The sequence below is a fragment of the Lycium ferocissimum genome, chromosome 10 (assembly GCF_029784015.1).
Source record: "Lycium ferocissimum isolate CSIRO_LF1 chromosome 10, AGI_CSIRO_Lferr_CH_V1, whole genome shotgun sequence".
Lineage (NCBI taxonomy): Eukaryota > Viridiplantae > Streptophyta > Magnoliopsida > Solanales > Solanaceae > Lycium > Lycium ferocissimum.
The window spans coordinates 12612306-12632858 of record NC_081351.1 but is presented as its reverse complement, the minus strand read 5'-3'; the positions used below and the strand labels follow the sequence as shown (position 1 = coordinate 12632858).

At 37.6% G+C, this 20553-nt stretch overlaps 1 protein-coding gene across 2 annotated transcripts; it reads left to right on the top strand.

The window, feature by feature from the left end:
• Nucleotides 1–229: 229 nt before the first annotated feature.
• LOC132032491 (molybdopterin biosynthesis protein CNX1) lies at nt 230–19947 on the top strand. Of its 2 annotated transcripts, XM_059422116.1 has the most exons (13): nt 231–480; nt 2600–2726; nt 5954–6084; nt 9174–9275; nt 9395–9478; nt 10525–10752; nt 10946–11133; nt 11257–11361; nt 13119–13427; nt 16572–16729; nt 17205–17311; nt 18833–18889; nt 19700–19947. In XM_059422116.1, exons 1-13 carry the CDS (start codon nt 283–285, stop codon nt 19919–19921), a joined length of 2016 nt encoding a protein of 671 aa, XP_059278099.1. In that variant the 5' UTR covers nt 231–282; the 3' UTR covers nt 19922–19947. The 2 variants fall into 2 exon arrangements, with proteins under 2 accessions (XP_059278100.1, XP_059278099.1); XM_059422117.1 differs by lacking the exon at nt 17205–17311 and having other exon boundaries at nt 230–480; nt 19700–19902.
• The last annotated feature ends 606 nt before the right edge of the window (nt 19948–20553 follow it).

The window sequence follows — 20553 nt, the reverse complement described above, 5'->3', positions numbered from 1 at the left end:
TTTTTGTTTTGCAAACTCTGAAACTTTGACTGCCTTACCATTTCCAACATTATCATCCTGGTAAAACTTTCTCATTACAGCAAATTTTTGTAAATTTTGAAACTAGGAAATGAAAAGGAGAATACATATGTCTACTCTTGGTATATTTTTCTTTTATCTCTTAAAAAAAATAAAGGAGAAAAAAAAGAAAAGAAACACTGTTTGCGGTGCTTATAAAGACCTATCTGCCTATTGTGTCAAGTACTAGTTCATTGAAACTTTGAAGAGCCAAAACAACAAAAAATGGGTGAAAATGGAGGAACCCAAATCTCAACAAACACAAACAAGATGATATCTGTTGAAGAAGCACTTGAGATAGTACTAAATGTAGCTCAACGGTTGCCACCTGTCACTTTACCTATTCACGAGGCTCTAGGCAAAATCTTGGCTGAGGATATCACTGCACCTGACCCTCTACCTCCTTATCCTGCATCTATTAAGGTATTTTTTTACATGTATGCACTGTTTTATCAATTGGGTATTGCTCTGTATTTGTATATTTGTTGTATATGTTGATTTTGGTTGACTGTTTTTGGTGTTTAGTTGTTGATTCTTGGAATTATGCCATGGGTTCTCTGGAAAGTTGTTATCTTTCTTGAGTCAAGTGATGTGTAGTCCCATAAGTGGGGTTTGGGGAGGGTAGAATGTACGCAAACCTTAGAGAGTCTAGCTAAGAGCTAAAGCTGCACTAAAGAAAGCTAAAGGGTAATTTTCACGTACGTATGTACTGTTTTATCAATTGGGTATTGCCCCTTATTGGTATATTTGTTGTACATGTTAAGTTTGGTTGAGTCTTTTTGGTGTTTAATTGTTGAATCTTGGAATTATGCCCTGGGTTCTCTGGAAAGTTGTTATCTTTCTTGAGTCAATGCCTTCTTTGTGCCCCTATTCGCAGGTTGGGGTGCCCAGACTGTCCGTGGGGGGTGGGGTATTGGATGATGCAAGAATGATTTTGAGAAGAAATCTAGCTAAGCTATACTAAAACTAAAAAGAGCTAAAAGATGATTTTCATTGATAGCTCTAAAACGGTTACACCCCAAACAGAATATATACCAAAAAGCCCTAGCTAGCTAATGAGTCTCAACAAACACAAACAAGATGATATCCTTTGAAGAAACACTAGATATAATACTAAATGTAGCTCAACGGTGACTTTGCCCATTCACGAAGCTTTAGGCAAAGTCTCGGCTGAGGATATCAGTGCGCCTGACCCTCTTCCTCCATATCCTGCATCTATCAAGGTAATTTTTCACACTTATGTAGTGTTTTATCTATTGGGTATTGCTCTGTATTTGTATATATGTTGTATATAACAACAACAACAACATACTTAGTGAAATCCATCAAGTGGGGTCTGGGGAGGGTAGAGTGTACACAGACCTTACCCCTAGTTAGAGAGACTGTCTCCGATATGTTGTACATGTTAGTGTTGATTGATTATTTTTGGTGTCTAATTGTTGAATCTAGGAATTATGCTATGGGTTCTCTGGAGAGTTGTTATCTTTCTTTAGTCAATAAGGGTAATTTTCATTGCTAAACTCTAAAATGGTTACACCAACAGAATATATGGCAAACACCCTAGCTAGCTAATGGGTCTAGAAGACACTAATACAATAAGAATTGGGGTAAAATGCATAATTAAAAAACTAATCTTAAGGTTAAGGGGTCTAAATGTAATTAACGAAACCCGTGTCCTTCTGAAGATCAGGTTTCCAATAGTTGTGTACCGCTCTAGTTGCATCCGGTACAACCACCCCTAGCATTAGCTCAGCTCCCATATTACAGCTCCCAAATTCGGATGGCATCATTAATGCCTTCTTTGTGCCCTATTCTCTGGTTGGGGTGCCTAGACTATCTGTGGGGGGTTTTGGGGGGGGGGGGGGTGTTGGAAGGGTTAGTAGGTGGCGAAGGAAGATTAGTTGTCCGTATAGGGACAACCTGATAGTTAAGAGGCCATTGTTTGAATGGCAGTCATGAGTTCCAAACCTGGTGGCCTTTTGGCTACGGCTGTCAAAATGGGTTTTCAACTACCCTTGACCCTTAAATCAGTCAATCAGCTAGGCCTCGTTTAAAGTAGATGGGATTGGTAAAGAAAATGGACTTTGAGGCTAATTTAATCTAGAAACAAGCTAGCTCATGAGGTGAGGATGGCCCAAGATCAATTAAGGAGATCAAAACCCATTCCGCCAACAAATGTGTGACAACAAGATTGACTATATGAATCTTTTATAGTTATTTTGCTTTACTGGTCCTGGAAAAACTTTTTTTTGGCTATCAATGGGCTTTGATTTGGGGTGGGGGTGGGGTAAATTGACGATACATGATCATGATGAGTTTGAAATTAAGACGGGTAGGATGTAGAAACAGTAGCAGGTTGGAAGATGATAGAAAAATGGGAGAGGGCTAAAGGATGAATAGAGGAGTCTGAATGCTTATATAGTTACTTCAGTTGGAAGCAGAAACATTGCTCAAACAGAAAGCATGTTGATAAAGAGTTTCATTTTTGTTGTTGCCTCTTTGAGGGGTCTGATTAACTTTCTTTTGGGTGGACATATTGCAGGACGGGTATGCCGTTGTTGCTGCTGATGGACCTGGTGAATATCCTGTAATTGCTGAATCAAGAGCAGGGAATGATGCACTTGGTGTGACAGTTACCCCTGGGACTGTTGCATATGTAACTACTGGAGGTCTGTTTGTTCAGATATTGTAAACTCTATACCTTTATGCCTAGAGCCCTAGACAATATATTTGCTCTTGTTGATCTTGGTAAGATATTTAGAATTATATCTAAAACAGGCAAAGAAACTTCCTTATTGCTAATAAAAAGAAGTTCAACACAAGGCGAGTTTTTCAAGCTTCTTTTTGTAGTCTTTTCGAACTATGTGGGTCTGATTTTCACCGTCCGGTGTGATACGTAGGCACCCTCTTTGGGTTCGGCCCCACTTTATCAATTTTTTTTAAAGGCGTGTCTAGCCCTTTAGTGATCCGTGTCCTGGCGTTATTGCTGAGACAACCTTAGTCCTTCTACAGAAATAGATAGGGGTTGTTTTTGCAAAAATAACCAGTTAATTTGTTTGACCCTGTGTTTGGCCATTTTTGGTTAGATGGCCTTGAATCTTTTTACGTAAGTAAATAAGAGTTGTTTTGTAAAAATAACCACTTTGGCTCGTCTTGTATCGAGATAGCCTTGAGTCCTTCTACTTCCTCCGTCCCAATTCTTTTGACACTTTTCGCTTTTCGAGAGTCAAACGAGTTGTTCTTTGATCGTTTTTCATGTCTTTTAAATATTTTAAATTATTAATTATGGTGACTTATAGTACTTTTCACGTAGTTTCCAAATCTATAAATTTTATTTCGAAAAAATTAAAGATTCTATGTTCAAACACACGGTCAAAATTAACAAGTTTGACTCTCGAAAAGCGAAAAGTGTCAAACAAATTGAAACAGAGGGAGTATGTAAGTAGTATATAAAGGCTATTTTTGTAAAAATAATCACTGAGTTTATTTTATCGAGTCTTTATTTCTTGCACTTTTTACTTTGTGGTTTACAAAAAATACCACAAAAATGATAAAACAATTTTAGAAAAAGAATAGACGAGTTTTTTGTTTTCTTTAGTGCATGATTCTTGCCCCTACGACAAGATACATAGGCAACCCGTGTCGGGCTCGGTTTTTCATGTCCTAAGTTGGGCAAATCGGTTAAGTCTTGGCTGTTTGGGTCACAGTTAGCTGATATCCAGAAATAGGATCACTTCCATGGAAGAAATGTTCACATTCATTTTTCCCCTGAAATTGTCGTTTTCGAAAACTTCATAATGTCTTTCATTTGAGTCTAACTTGCGCATCTGCAAGCAATCATGAATCAAAACCCAAGAAGGTAGGAAATTTGATATCAGCCAAGTCTAGATAATCCTAAACTTGTATATCTATCCATGGTACAACATATTTTTGCCGCCCGTGGGAAGTGTCAGAAGAGATAGAATGTACCATTTGTTGTAGATCAGGTTCCCTTGCAACTTTGTTATGGTGGCATGAAATGGGTGCAATAAAGCAGGGTTTAATATTCAAACATATGGGTTTGTTGACCAGAATCATGAAGGTAACCTTATGAGGGATGTGATCGAAGCACTGGTATCCTTTTGGGACTCGATAAACAACGTCTTCCGTTTTCCGGACTTCGAGTTGATCCCTACCTTGGAGGAAATAGCTGGTTATACCGGGCTTGGAGTAGACCTACATCGTTAGAAGCTTGTAGCCCCAAGAAACATTTTTGTGAACAAATTCTTGCACCACTTGAATATTAGTAAAGTCAACGAGGAATCTCTGTACAAAGGTTGGGTCTTCTTGAAGTTTTTGTACGATAGGTATGGGAGAAGAGAGTGTTTTGGGCAATTTGGAAGACAACTCAGTAATAAAGGTAACTTGAAGACTTGGAAATGACATAGACATTTTTCTTTCAGGGTGGCATTTTTGTTCAAGTCTCCAATTTTCCTTCATAGCAAAACATCTATGCTATTTTCAAGTCTCTAATTTTCCTTTATTACTGAGTTGTCTTCCAAAATGCCCCATCACAAAAACTTCAAGGATACCCAAACCTTTTTCTAGAGATTCCTCGTTGACACTAATGTTCAAGTGGTGCAAGAATTTGTTCATAAAAATGTTTCTTAGGGCTACAAGCTTCTGACGGTGTAGGTCTTCTCCAGGCCGATATAACCAACTATTTCCTCCAAGGTATGGGTCAACTCGAAGTTTAAAAAATGGAAGATGTTGTTTATCGGGTCCCAAAAGGATATTAGTGCTTCGATCACATCCCTCATAGGGTTAACTTTCATGATTTTGGTCAAGAAACCCATATGTTTGAATAATAAACCCTGCGTTATTTCACCCATTTCGTGCCACCATACCCTAAGTTGTAAGGGAACCTGATCTACAATTTGAAATGGTACATTCTCATCTCTTCAGACACTTTCCACGACCGGTAGGATTATCTAGGCTTGACTGATATCAAATTTCCTACCCTATTGTGTTTTGACTCACTTGCAGATCCCCAAGTTAGACTCAAATGAAAGACATTATGAAGTTTTCGAATATGAGAATTTGAGGGGGAAAATGAATGTGAACATCCCTTTCATGGAAGTGATCCTATTTTCAGTTGTCAGTCAACTATGAACCAAACAATCATACTTAACCGATTCGCCCAACTTAGGACATGACAAAACGAGCTTGAGACGGGTTGCCTACGTATCTTTTCGTAGGGGAAAGTATCAAGTTACGCATAGTTCTTGAAGATCTAGAAATAAAGCAAACATGCCTCTTCTTTTTCTAAATTTTTTTATCCTTTTTTTTTAAAAAAAATAAAAAATGCAAAGTGCGAGAATTGAAGACTCGATAAAATGAAATCAAGTGGTAATTTTTGTAAAAATAGCCTTTATCTACTTGCATAGAAGGATTCAAGGCTATCTCGAAAAAACGGCCAGACACAGATATGAGACTAACCAAAATTGTTAGTTTTGCAAAACAACCCTTATCTACTTCCGTAGAAGGATTCAAGGCTATCTCGACAAAAATGACCGAACGCAGGGACAAACAAACTAAACTGGCTATTTTTGTAAAAAAGAGCCCTTATCTTTCCGTAGAAGGAATAAGGCTGTCACAATAGAAAATGGCCGGACAAGGATCACTGAAGGACTAGAAGCACCTACGTATCATACCGGAAGGTGAGAATCAGATCCACATAGTTCGAAAAAACTACAAAATGAATTTTGAAAAACTTGCCTTGTGTTGAGCTACTTTTTTTGTAAGCAAGAGCCTGGAAAATTCGAGGTTTAGATGACTTTATTTCTTTTGACAAATGTCATCCAACTAGTACTGTCTTGGGTGTCAATTGATTTCTCCATGCTGTTTGCCAATCCAGGTCCTGTGCCTGAGGGTGCTGATGCTGTTGTGCAAGTAGAGGACACTGAATCAGTTTCAGTTGCTTCAGCTGAACCGAAGCGAGTGCGTATATTGAAGCAAACTACCCCTGGAGTCGATATTCGTGCAGTGGTAAGAACTTGATGCTGTACCTTGGGTATGTCTTATGCCTAGGTAGAATGGAGTTCGGATTGCAGAACATAATTGTTGGTTTGTTTTTAGTGTACTTTGTTTTCTGGAAAATAATGTGTGTTTGAATATGATTTTGGAATTGGTTGCTTGTAGCAATAACATACCAGTGTAATCCCACAAGTGTGGTCTGGGAAGGGTAGAGTGTACACAGACCTTATGTCACGTCCCAAAATACCCCCTAGACGTGATTGGCACCCAGCAAACACCACTGGCCAGGCGAACCACATTTTCATATCTTAACCATAACTTTGCAGCCTTTACCAAATTTAATAGGCACTCAAATAATACAATAAATAATTACGGATAATTAGTGTCTCAAAATATTAATCAAATACTCTTGCCCAAATCCCACACTAGACCATGGAACATCTAAGAGAATTACAAAAGACTCGGGTTTGTAAAGCCCCAAAGAAAAAAACATTAATAAATAAATGATAAAGACACTTTTGGTAGCCTCCACGAACAAAGCGGCGGCTCACCTTAACCAATATATCAACTCTAGCAAACTCGTGAGCTACTAGCTTTGTCGTTACCAATAGTATCTGCATGGACATGTAGGTAAGGAGTGAGCTATATGTAAATATAACCCAGTAAGATCCTCGACCCTCCACTTTAAATACCCCTGGAACAAGTGTTAGAAAATACAAACACACAACATGCACAAAAATATTATGCACAAGAATTATATTGTAATATAATATTCGACAAGGTCCAAACAATCGTTTATCAAGAATAGTATATATCTCAACACAATTTACACTAAGGACCTGTCATAACAGCAGTTAAAAGAATTTATCAACACCATGAATTCACAACAGCATACACAATGTGTCAAATATATCAAGAAGCATACACAATGCTCGGGAAGCATACACAATGACTCAATAAAATCAAGAAGCATACACAATGCTAAGGGGAGCATACACAATGCCCAGTAAAATCAAGAAGCATACACAATTCCACAATCTTATGGCTCACAGCTGTATCACATCATGCAACAATTTATAAAGAGAGTTTTAGAGTATTTGAAAATAAAGCATATGCGGCTGGTCTCAAGGACCACCGATTCTGCCAAGCACACGCTCGTCCCAACACATGGACCAGGCAGACAAAACATATATTTTTAAAACAGGTTGGAAAAGCAAGCACCCACTGCTTAAAGTCTCACTTACCTCAAATTCACAACTCTAAAACACTTCCCAATAAATAGAAACTGTGTTGTCGAGTCTCCGGATCACGTCAAACTACACAAAAATGGATTTAGAATGGTCAAAACCCTTAAGGTAAACCACTTCTACATTTTTAGAGGCTTAAATGATCATAGTCAAATTTTAAAAGACGAAAACGCCCTCTGGTCAATGGGTTCAAAACCTGACAAGACATATGTTTTCGCGAAACTCTCGACGAGACGATTCCAACCATGTATATAAGTCTAAAATCTGACACTGTTTGCTCCTTCAACTCAATGATTTAGGTTGAAGAACCCTAGGGCTAAACTTTCTCAATTCCTCAAAATATCCCCATGTTTTCATCACAAAAATTCACCCATAATTACTGAATAAACTTAAATAAAAGATTAGAGGCATTACCTTAATGATTCGGGTTGAAAATCCCTATTTTTTGTCCTTTCTTTTCTTCTCTTTTTCTCCCTCTCTTTTCTTTTCTTTCTCTGGGTGTTTCTTTGTTCTCTTGCTACCGTGTTTTCTGCTTCTGTTATGACTTAAGAACGTTGGCTTCCTTTGCCTTTTTAAATCATTCTTTTCTTTCCTTTCAAATTTGGGCTTCAGCCCTTTTCTTTTTACTTTTTTTTTTAATTTTTTTTTTACGCTCTCTTTTGGTAAATTACAAATTAACCCCTTATTAAAATTGGGGTCGTTACACCTTACCCCTACCTTGGGAGGTTGAGAGGCTGTTTCCGAAAGACCCTCGGCTCAAGAGAAAATTGGTTGCTTGTAGGCTGGAAGGAATTTTTTAAACAACTTTTTGATAGTGTTTCTCTGAAAAGCAAAACATTTGTTTTTTGTTTTTGGAAGTAGTGGAGATTAATTGGACAATTTATTTTACCATGTGATCCGAAAACTATTTTAAGAATTCATGTCTGTGTTGATTGCAAGTTAGAGCGAAATGACTGATGTGGTAGATTGCCTTCCCATTTCTGGATGGTTCATATATCTGGATGTCGGCATGAAAATTTTCAGAAAAATTATCCACGCATTTTAATAAGCGCTATTACCTTTTGAAGTGATTAGTTGTATTAACTAGAGCCTCTAAATCGCAACAGAGTCAAACAACACTAAGTGATTTCTTCTTATCTGTCTAAGCCTTAGTGGACATTGTTACCCGGTACCCGTGCTGGTGGGAGATAGCAAGTACCCGATGGAATTAGTCGAGTTGGGCTCAAGTTGACCCCCGCACCAGTGTCATAAAAAATGAAAATGAATTCATACAATGTCTGGCAATGAGCTGCACCCTCAGGCCTAATGATACATTAAATTGACTGAAGTCTATTGCTGTCCTTCTGCTGATTGGTGTGGCTATTGGAATTTGTGCCTACCCGGAGTAGTTCATATGAGGGACAAGTGAGCTTAATAGGCATTTTGGTCTTTTTACATGTCTGAACTAGGGACAGCTTACAGCCCAATAGTGCATGTTAACTTGTTATCTTTTGCTCTAACATGGAAGCCCAATGAATACAAGTCAAGTCAGTTTTACTGCATCTTCACGAAAATTCTTTTTGACCCTGAGAGCCATAACCTGTATATTTTTTGGAATACTGCATATTTAAGAGACCTTTTTTTTTGTTGGTAAAAACATATTCATGCAGCCGTTCTCCCTGTAGCTGCTTAAATTTTATTATTTGGGTAGTCTTGTTGGAAAGGAGGCTATAGGCCTTGAAAATGGAACCATTGCTTTCAATTACTTACTCCTTTTGACTACCACCATGATCGCTCAACTAGTCCTTTTCAACTGCTTTAAAACTGTCTTTTCCAGGGATCTGACATCAACTGCTTTAAAATTGTCTTTTCCAGGGATCTGACATTGCACAGGGTACTATCGTATTGAAATCTGGGGAGTCATTAGGTGCTGCGGAAATTGGTTTACTTGCCACAGTAGGTGTTGTCACCGTGAAGGTATTTGTTTTATTTCCTTGCAGTTTCTATGTTATAACCCAGAATGTTTGCCTATTTCTTCCTTTTTTCTATGCCACTTCTTATGCAATCATGTTGCATTTTGGATTGCTGATGTACAGGTGTACCGTAGTCCAACAATTGGTGTCTTATCAACGGGGGATGAGCTTGTAGAACCAACAGTTGGGAGGTTAAATCGTGGTCAGGTTGTGGAAGCTACTATGATATTCTTTTAGAGTCCGTTTGGATTGGCTTATAAGTTGGCTTATAAGCTGTTTTCAGCTTTTTTGAGTGTTTGGCTGGCCAGCTTAAAGTCATTTTGTGCTTAAAATAAGCTCAAAAAAATAATTGGGCCCATTTGACTTAGCTTATCTAAAGCAGCTTATAAGCTGAAAACAGCTTATAAGCCAAAAAAATAAGTTGGACTACCCCAACTTATTTTTTTCAGCTTATAAGCTGCAAACAACTTATAGAAATAAGCTCATCCAAACACCCTCTTAATATATATATATGATGCTCACGGTGGCAACTCAGTTGCCATGCATTAGTTTGTGACTTCAAAAGAAGTATCTTCATCCGAGATTTATTATCACTACTAAAAGGAATTTTACATAAAATTAACATTTGGTCATAGTACTTATTTGATTTTTTTCAAACATTATTTTTGACTGAGTATTTTTTTTTTTTTTTGAAACTGGCAATGTTGTATTCCTCAGCATTAAGGATATGCTGGCAACCTTAAGACAAAAACAAAAAAAAAAAAAAAACAGATAAGAAAAAGGGGTAGATACTACTTACAGAGAGCCTAACAAATCTACAAGCTCTGATTCCTCTATTTCTTTCTCTTTACACCAAGAATATATTTTTGACTGAGTATTTTCTACCCAAAAGCTATTAGAACCTCTAATTGAATTGAGAAGTACTTTTATAAAAAAGGACCTCTCCGTGAAGGCCCCCCTGTGGGTGGTTAAATAGGTCAAGCTTATGAGCTTATGGTGACTTAGGTTGGAGGTCTTCTTTCAAGGAAATTCTTCACTAAATTCCATTTTCTATTATTTGTATGGTGATGATATTTTATCAACTAAATATTGAGGAATCTGTTTTCCTTCCTATATTTCTTGTTCTGCTCAGGTATCTTATAGATAATCCCATTCATTTCATGGTTCACTATAATACTGGTAATTGGACTACATTATGTGCACAAACATTCGCCTCTGGTATATTTTACTTAATTTCAATTTATCATAAGCAGATCAGGGACTCCAACCGTGCAATGATCCTAGCTGCTGCAATACAGCATCAATGCAAAGTTCTTGATCTTGGTATAGCTCGTGACGATGAGCAGGAGATTGAGAGGACATTAGACAATGCATTTGCTTCTGGAATTGACATCCTTCTTTCCTCTGGAGGTGTTTCCATGGGAGACCGGGATTTTGTGAAGCCTTTACTTCAAAAGAAAGGGAGAGTATTATTTCAGAAGGTAATGCTGGCAATATCTGTATACAGATTTTGGAAGCTCATATTTTCATAAGGTAATGCTCCCTACACATGCTTATAGGATTGAGCTGGGAGCTTGTACAGATATACCTCGGTGTTTCTTGTTCGTATCGACACACATCTTGTGTCTATGAATTCAGGGAAATAGTTACTTACTGGCATTCTTTGTAAATCAGGTTCTCATGAAACCAGGAAAGCCGCTCACATTTGCTGAGATCCTTCCCAGATCATCTGACAGGACTTCCAGTAAGATTCTTGCATTTGGGCTACCTGGAAATCCCGTGAGCTGTTTGGTCTGTTTCCATATCTTTGTGGTTCCAGCCATTAGACACATCTCTGGGTGGGCAAACCCTCATCTTCCAAGGTTGCCAAGAGTTGACAGAAGAAGTCCTCTTATCTCTCTAGCCCTTCAATCCTTTGTCTATTCAACTTTTGGTTGATTTATGGTCGTGCAATCTCAGTAAAGCACTATTTCTCACAATTGTAGAGTGCAAGCTCATCTAAAGCATTCAGTAAAGACAGATCCTTTCCGTCCAGAATTCCATCGAGCTGTTATCTCCTGGCAGTTGAATGATGGTTCGGCTTACCAAGGGTAAGCATAGTATTTCTGTTTTTGTTTCTCTTTCTTTCAGAACATGCAGTTCCATCCAACTATAATCTTTCAAAGGTAATTTTTTAAAGTTTCGTAGTCGATATCTTTTTTTTTTTTTTTTTTTGATGAAGTAAGATGAAGTTTCGTAGTCGATATCATTTTCGAAATGCATTGATCAAAATATCATTTCCCAAATGCACTTACTGGTGTCATAGATGCTGGTTCTCCTTGGTTTTTAAATCTAAGCAGCTCCCTTCTTGTTTACTCTTTGTCTGATGTATCACATGTTGCAAATGGTGGAAGTGCTTAATATATGAGCTTATTCAGCAAATAAAATATCAGTTGATGTTGTTGCTATTCTTTTTACTTCACTTTGCGGTTGAATGTACAATATTTCAATTATTCCATAATTTGACCTATTTGTAACACATGATTTTCGTGCCTCCCTACGTTTTCCTTTCATATTACACTGTTCGTAGTTCACTAGATTGTGTTTTTTTTTTTTTCCACTGTTTGACCTGTAAATTCTAGTTTTCTTAAATATGTGTTATGGAAGGGTTTTAGTTTAACTGTACACATCTTGAAATGGAATGTTGCGGGACAACTCATATTTGCGCAATCATAGTTATTGGACAAGAATAATAAATAGAAAGCAAAGCCCTTTCAAATTAGTTTCTGTGCATGCTATGATCCTATATTTAGTTCATATTATTATTATAAAAATAACGAGACACTGTTTGTGATAATCTGATGAATTTGTATGTTATATAGTCTTCATCATATTTTGCTATGCCGTCCCTTATTTTTGTTCCGCCAATGAGGTTTCTTTATGTATAGAAGATTTGGTGGGTTCATAGAAAACTATATTTTTTTGTAGGTTTTCTATGTTTGATATACTTTTAGTATAAGAACAATTTTGTGCCCAAACACTTAATGGGATTGTTACTTTATCAACAAAAAGATACACCTACACATTTATTAGTTGTATCTCGGTACCCATTACCAACGCCTGACTCCTATAATTTAGAAGATGACAAATCTGATTTCTGGACTCATATTTGTGTCCAAGACTGGTAACTGCATCCATGTAGCATAGCTTAAAGACTTGTATATCAAGGTATGGCGAGATGTGAGCTTTAGAGAACCTCCAATATATATTACTCCTAGTTCGCCTTATAAGATAAATTACTTATTACTGCAATGAAATGGATCTGAATAAAGTAAAACTAGGAGTAATATATATTGGAGGTTCTCTAAAGCTCACATCTTGTCGTACCTTGACACACAAGTTTCACTCAGTCAAACCCCAAGTAAGGCAGTTGATTGATATATTGGTTGATATTTTGTTCTGGGGGAGAGGGAAGAGGGGTCAAGTTTAAGGTGTCCAAAAGGAACCTGAAACAGAAGGTAATTTGCATATGTTACAGGGTGAAAACAATGGAACACACTGCAACGAGGAACCTAAGCTAATCTAGTTACTGGTAGGCAACCCCAGCTCATCAGAATGATATATATATATATACATATAGGACTTCTGAGTAAAATGTTTTCTGAAGAACTGTTTTTCGTTGAATTTCCTATGAGGCTGTCAAAATCTTATTAATTAAGGTAATTAGATTTAATAATAGATCATCGACAGGAACTCAGGCGTATGAAGACACAATACCAGATCAAGTATAATACCTCATTCATGTTTTATTGGCAGACTGTTGCAGTGAATGGCATCAAAAGCTCACAAGCTTCTTTATGATGTACAGGTTCGTAGCTGAGAGTACAGGTCATCAAATTAGCAGTCGACTTCTGAGTATGAAGTCAGCCAATGCTTTGTTAGTGCTTCCGGCTTCAGAAACTTCATTACCTGCTGGTGCTTCAGTGTCTGCAATTCTAATTTCTGATATAAGCAATTCCCCACAGAGCAGGAATCTGCAATTGCCTGACTCAGGTAGCACCCGACAAGAACATAAGCTAGCAGCTGCAAATGCTGGCAGTTCTGAAAATTCTGAATTTAAGGTAGCTATTCTTACAGTAAGTGATACTGTTGCTGCAGGATTGGGACCTGATCGCAGGTAATTTCTAGTAGGCCGCATCTCTTCTATTTTTGCCATTGTATCAAGTTGCTCCGTTGTTTTGAACTTATATTCTACATATGCCAATGTTTCATAATATCTTATTACAGGGGCACTTATCTATTCTCCTTTCTTTCTGCTGCTTATTTTTTCTAGTCCTCTATTTCTTTATTATTGTGCATTCATGACAGTTTAGAGGAAAGTGTGCATTGCTGCCATTTTGGCATGTTATTTCTTGTTAGCTAGTATTTGTTAATGACATGCATATCCCATATCATTTCTTATTGATGTGCTTAAATTGGTTGTCTTGAGAAAGAAAGAGGGCATTACGACCATTTTGGCATGTTTTTGTATATTGACCAGTAAAATCTTAAAGCAAGCATATCCTGAGTTGTGGAAAAGCAAATGCTTCATCACCTAGATTATAGTGCTTTTTTATTTAAAATTTTAACCTTGTTTAACTGAAAGTTACTCAGGAAAGATGGCACTTCTAACTGTTTGCAATAAAAGAGGAATCACCTCAAAATCTGTAGTCATTGGCGCATCCATCAATAAGAGTGAAATTATTATTTCATTTGCCTCCATGGCCACTATAAATGACTACACTATTTCTTGAGTTTACACTCCTTGTCTGAGACATGCCGGTGCAACTGACACATCAGTTCTCAGTCTTGAAATTGAAAGAGATGCATCAGGATACACCTCCCTTCCCCCACCTTTTCTATTACAGAGAGGTTGCATCAGGATACACCTTTTTGGTTCGTCATTCCAAAAAGGTCACTTTAGTGATGCAAAAGGAAAAGTGGCAAATCTGATATTACTCCGTGTAAAAGTGCAACATGTGAGTACAGACTCTTTGCTACATATATTAAGCTACTTCCTATTACTTGCTGTTTGAATGGCTCTTGTATCATTGATAGGATCATATCACTTTAATGCTTCCATAAGAGGCAATCTTTACCATCCCACATGCCTAAATGATAAAGAACTGGGAGGATTCGTTGTGGTAGTTATATCTGACAAGTTGAAAACTCTGCAGTGGGCATGTTTACCTTCTTTCTCCTTTTCGCTCTGCTTCTGTATTTCTTCTATTTTTTGATTGGTTTTCACAGAGATAAGAGAACTACTACCATTGTACAATTGATTTGTTCGGCTAATAGTTTTCCGGTTAAGATGTCTCATCTGCAAGTCAACATCTTGTCAAATGCTTAGATATTCTATTTTGAGTTCATCATAGGCTGATTACTTCAGATGATTTTTGTTTTCCCTATCTCCTTTCTTTGCAACACTCATTTCTCCATCAACTAGGGGATTCTCCACAGCTAGCCGTCTAACAAGGAGCGACATGTTTTTCGACCTTCATAATGAGCTTCAATCTGAGCCAACCCTACACCTCTCACGCACACAAAGAAAAAGAAACAGAAAAGCAAAAGCTACATCACCTAGAATAGTGCTTTTGGATTTAAAATTTTAACCTTGTTTAACTGAAAGTTACTCAGGAAAGATGGTACCTCTAACTATTTGCAAGAAAAGGGGAAGTACCTCAAGCTTTCTAGTCATTGGCATCCATCAATAAGAGTGAAATAATTATTTCATTAATGATTACACTAATTCTTGAGTTTAGACTCCTTGCCTGAGACATGACAGTGCAACTGACACATCAGTTCTCAGTTTTGAAATTGAAAGAGATGCATCACGATACACCTCCCTTCCCCCACCTTTTCTATTATAGAGAGGTTGCATCAGGATACACCTTTTTGGTTCGTCATTCCAAAAAGGTCACTTTAGTGATGCAAAAGGAAAAGTGGCAAATCTGATATTACTCTGTGTAAAAGTGGAACATGTGAGTATACAGACTCTTTGCTACATATATTAAGCTACTTCCTATTACTTGGTGTTTGAATACCCTCCATATCATTAATTAGGATCATATCACTTTAATGCTTCCAGAAGAGGCAAAATTTACCACCCTAAATGCGTAACTGATAAAAGAACTGGGAGGATTCCTTGTTGTAGTCATATTTGACAAGTTGAAACTCTGCAGCGGGCATGTTTACTTTCTTTCTCCTTCTAGTTCTCCTTCTGTATTCTTACTTTCTTGATTATCTCTCACGTTCAAAAGATGAAAGTTGCCGAGATGAGAATGTTGAGATGGATGTGTGGGCACACCAAGAGTGACAGATTAGGAATGAGGCTATCCCGGGACAAGGTGGGAGTGGCCTCGGTGGAAGACAAGATGCGGGAAACGAGACCGAGATGGTTTGGACATGTGAAGAGGAGAGGCACGAATGCCCCCGGTGCGGAGGTGTGAGAGGTTGGCCATGGATGGTTTCGAAGAGGTAGGGGTAGGCCGAAGAAGTATTGGGGAGAGGTGATTAGATGATATAGCGCGATTCTGACTTACCGAGGACATGACCTTAGATTAGATAGGAGGGTATGGAGGACTCAGATTAGGGTAGAAGGCTAGTAGATAGTAACGTTTATCCTTTCATATTAGTAGTCACATTTGTGCTTTGGTTTTACTACTATTTGTTATCTCGTACTTTGATTATCTTATTTTATTTGTGATACCTCTTGCTCCTTTACAAACTGCTTCATCATGGCTTAGTCGCTTTAGTTATTTGCATTTCCATATCGCTTTGAATCTCTTGGCCTTATCTGACCTCTTGTTATGCTTTTATGCTTTTATGCTTTCTATTGAGCCGAGGGTCTTTCGGAAACAGCCGTCCTACCTTGGTAGGAGTCAGGTCTGCGTACACTCTACCCTCCCCAGACCTCACGTTGTGGGATTTCACTGGGTTGTTGTTGTTGTTGTTTCTCAGAGATAAGAGAACTACCATTATACAATTGATTAAATTGGTTGATGTTTATTTAGTTTTCTGGTTAAAATGTCTCGTCTGCAAGTGAACATTTTGTCAAATGCTTGGATATTCTATTTTGAGTCATCATTGGCTGATTACTTTAAATGATTTTTGTTTTCCCTCCTTCCTTTGTCTGCATTAACAATGTTTATACCTTGGATAGAATTTACATGGCCGCTTGATATTTTTTTGGTCCCATAATATGTTAGAGGCCATTAAAAAATTTCTTCCCTTTCTTGATTATTAAATGATCTGAGTTTCTTTATGCTATATGATCTTGCAGTGGTCCAAGGGCAGTTTCTGTCGTCAATTCATCTTCAGAAAGGCTTGGAGGGACAAGTATAGTTGCAACAGCTATTGTGCCAGATGATGTGCAAAAGATCAAAGACATGTTGCAGAAGTGGAGTGACGTTGACAAAGTGGATCTTATTCTTACCCTTGGTATGTTTAGTTATTATGGTCACGTTCTGTTTCTTTGGCTAGCAATAAAATATTTTATGAATGATTCTTGCTGGTTTTCGAGTATCTGTTTTCACAGAATGGTTTATCATGGCTTATTTACTTTCGTTGTTTTCATTTTCATAATTGCTTTGAATTGTTTGCCCGTATCTGACCTTTCCTATGCTTTTTCTTGAGCCGAGGGTCTTCCGGAAACAGCCTCCCTACCTAAGGTAGGGGTAAGGTCTGCGTACACTCTACCCTCCCCAGACCCCACGTTGTGGGATTCACTGGGTATGTTGTTGTTGTTGTTGTATTCTTGCTGGTTTTCATTCACTAGTATTGATTTGATGGCTGGAGTAGCAATAAGTCTACCTATTTTTATTTTTCTGCTGACATGGTTCTTTCAAAATACAAAGTTGTCATCTAGAACCTTCATTATTCTTCTTGTTTTTCTCACTCTTACTGTATGAGTCAGGTGGGACTGGTTGTACCCCGAGGGATGTTACCCCTGAAGCTACCAAAAGTTTGATACAGAAAGAAACGCCTGGTCTTCTCTATGTTATGATACGAGAAAGTTTGAAGGTATCAAAGTTCTCATCTCACTGGTATTCCATGGGAATTTTATTCGACTGTAGATGTATTACAGGTGCTAAAATTTGGCAGATGTTTTATACACCCTTGTCTGTATAGCCTTCATCTAGTTCATTGCCGAATCTGTGGGGGTGTCGAATAAACCATGAAAAAATAGAACTAGGTGTATAACCACATGCTCATGTCGCAAGGTCTTTGTCATAAATTACCACTTCTGAAAAGAAGATAATTTACTTTACAAGTAAAAGATAGGACAAAAAGACATTCTACGACAGTGTATGGAGGCAACAGACCATGTACTTAGTTTCCCGAAAGCCAGTCTAAGAATCTATCCCATCAGTACGTCATATGTACTTAGTTTCCCGAAAGCCAGTCTAAGAATCTATCCCATCAGTAAGTCATATACCAGTCTAAGAATCTATCCCATTAGTAAGTCATATGACTCCAAATATAACACAAACAAAATGTGACTCTTGTCTTTCACGAGAGAATATTATTGAGAGCTTTCCTATTATTATGATCATAAAAGTCCAAGGCATGTGTTGCTGCTGACATACTTAGCTTTGTCTGACCTCTTTCCTCTTCATTGCAAAAGTAAGTGATCGAAGTCTCTCGCTGATGGAATCTTCCCTTTTTTTTGTTCTCCTTTTTTTTTTTTTAAATTAGAAAATTCTGAAGATAATTGGCAATCGAATCACATTCCACGTTATCCAGATGTAAAATAAACCTCGCTAGCCACTCCCTGAAAATCGGATTTCATGCAGATACCGTTGCTTACATATTATTCACAGTGCATTTCTATTGAAAAAGTGAAAAACATAACAGATAAGTCTTATTATAAGCATATACAAAGCTTAAATACCAAAATTTGCATTGGGCACTCTTGGGTTTGCCGTAGAGATTGATGAAATTGGAATTAAGACCATGGAAGATTAGAGTTTAGATCTCAACAGAGGTGAAAAAGTTAGTTGATTTTTCCCCCTTTGCCTAAGCTTTGGTAGGCAGAGTTAATCGGTGAATAGTCGAGCTGTCGAGGTGCCTGTAAGTTGGTCCCGACACCACCGATATCCAAAAATCATATAAATAAAGTAGAAGGGAGAGAAGAGCTGTGTTTGAAACTGCACCCGCCCACCAAGAAAGTATCTCAAGCAGTATCTTTTCCTCAAGTATCAAAATGAACTAGAGAATTCAAGGTATCTTTTCCACAAGTATCAAAATGAACTAGAGAATTCAAGTTAACCAAGTGAATTAACTGTTTGCCTTTATAGTGGCCTAACAACGAGAGGTGTGTATAACTAAACACCTAATAAGTGAATTGATAACATCAGATATTTAATCTTGGCAGGATTTCTTTATATCTCTTCTTAATCACTTATCCAGATGGTTGAAAATTTTGCATGTTTACGTAAGGCAGCTATGGAATTTTGTATGTTTTTGTATGTTTATATATGACATCTATCAGAAGTTTCCTTTATGGTGTGGCCTAACAATGATGCATCGTACTTCACACAGGTTACGCCTACTGCGATGCTCTCACGTGCGGCAGCTGGAATAAGAGGATCAACATTGGTAAGGCCAGAGTCCAAACTAATTTATTTTCACAAAACACACTAGCACGAATCAGCCAGAAGTCCCTCATATTGTTGATAAGCTCAGCTTAAAATTGTGTCCTCGAGTGACACAAAGGGAGGGCATTTGTGGTTTTAGAACTTGAGACAACTATTACAGTAAGACTGAATTACCTTAGCTAGACTAAAAAGATAATTAAATCTGTACAAGCTTGCACTCTCACTGAGCTGACATACTGAGCTGAACATACATCTTCACAGGCACATTGTGCTATAAATACTGGGGTTAATATGTAACTTGATTGTAAGGCTAAATCTTTAGCCTCACTTTTTTTTATTTATTTTTTATTTTTAAATTTAATTTAAATTTTCTTAAATCACTCAACTTGTCCGAACCAGTGACAATCTTAAGTAGACCAAGCTACAGAATAACCAAGTAGAGGATTCAGATTTAGGTAGGCATGTCAAGTTTCTGTGGGGAACTTCTTGTCTTCTCTATTAGAAAACGGGAAGCTGTTCAGTCTGGGAAGTACAGCCACTCTTTTCTTCCTTTAACAGGAGAGCCTAGTCCGACCTGCATTTTAAGTTGAAAGTGTTAAAATGTTGTAAAATAGAAGTGATACTATGTAAAGAAAGCGCATCCATCCCTACCTGCCACAAAAGAGTCAATAACCATTATAAAATTTCCAGATATATCCTGCTTTATTTGCATCAATTGTTAGAAATCTTTTACTATTATTGTTGGAGCTTCTAACTACTGCTCCTTGTTATTTGAGCCCTGCAGAATTTTACCTTGTGTATGTTTTTTCAGATCATCAATATGCCAGGCAATCCAAATGCAGTGGCAGAGTGCATGGAAGCTTTGCTGCCTGCACTTAAGCATGCATTGAAGCAGGTAAGGGGTGACAAGAGAGAGAAACATCCTCGTCATATTCCTCATGCACAAGCAGCTCCCACAGACACTTGGGAACGTAGTTACAAGTTGGCTTCAAGTGGTGTCCAAGAAGAGCATAGTTGTTCGTGTTCCCATTAAAGTGTTTGTCTCATGTGAATTTTCCGATGAGGGGTATACTTCCCACTTCAAAAATATACAACAAAGAAGGGAAATTAAGTACCTCAAAGGTACATACATAGGCATGTTTGTTAACGAACAAACGAAAAAATATGGTTTGTCTATATTAAATAAATCTCTTCAGTAATGTTGTTCTTGTTGGAATCTTTTGCTTTCTGGAAATGTTGTGAATTTGGATTTGAGATTTGATCCTTCCAATGTGGGAATAAGAGCTGTTCACCGTCAAGAAAATGAGCGTCTTTCTTTAATTTAAACTGGGTGGGATATAGTGCATATTAGGTTGATGTTCTTTACCTGAATAGTAGCCATTGTCTCTTTGGCTAGGAATGAAAATATATTGTAGATTTGCAAGAGTTGTCGAGGCCCCTGTTCTGCACGCATCTGACCAAGTTCGCCCTATGAAATTCAGGATTTGACATTTTCAGACCGACTAGTTGCACTGACTTTGAAGTCCTACTTCCTTTTTTGAGGAACTCTACGTCTCGTTGTGTAGTTTTTGAAAAAGACTAGGTGATTTCAAGTTTGTTTTATAATTCGTTTTAGCAAAACAATTTTGGCGAAAATTGCAGTTTATGTGAAAACTAATCATTTTG

Bases quoted from the DNA above. Each gene is read 5' to 3' on its own strand.
- LOC132032491 (XM_059422116.1), top strand. From the start codon at position 283: ATGGGTGAAAATGGAGGAACCCAAATCTCAACAAACACAAACAAGATG. The intron at 2,727-5,953 runs GTCTGTTTGTTC...TTGCCAATCCAG, and splicing joins TGCATATGTAACTACTGGAG to GTCCTGTGCCTGAGGGTGCT. The intron at 18,890-19,699 runs GTAAGGCCAGAG...ATGTTTTTTCAG, and splicing joins GAATAAGAGGATCAACATTG to ATCATCAATATGCCAGGCAA.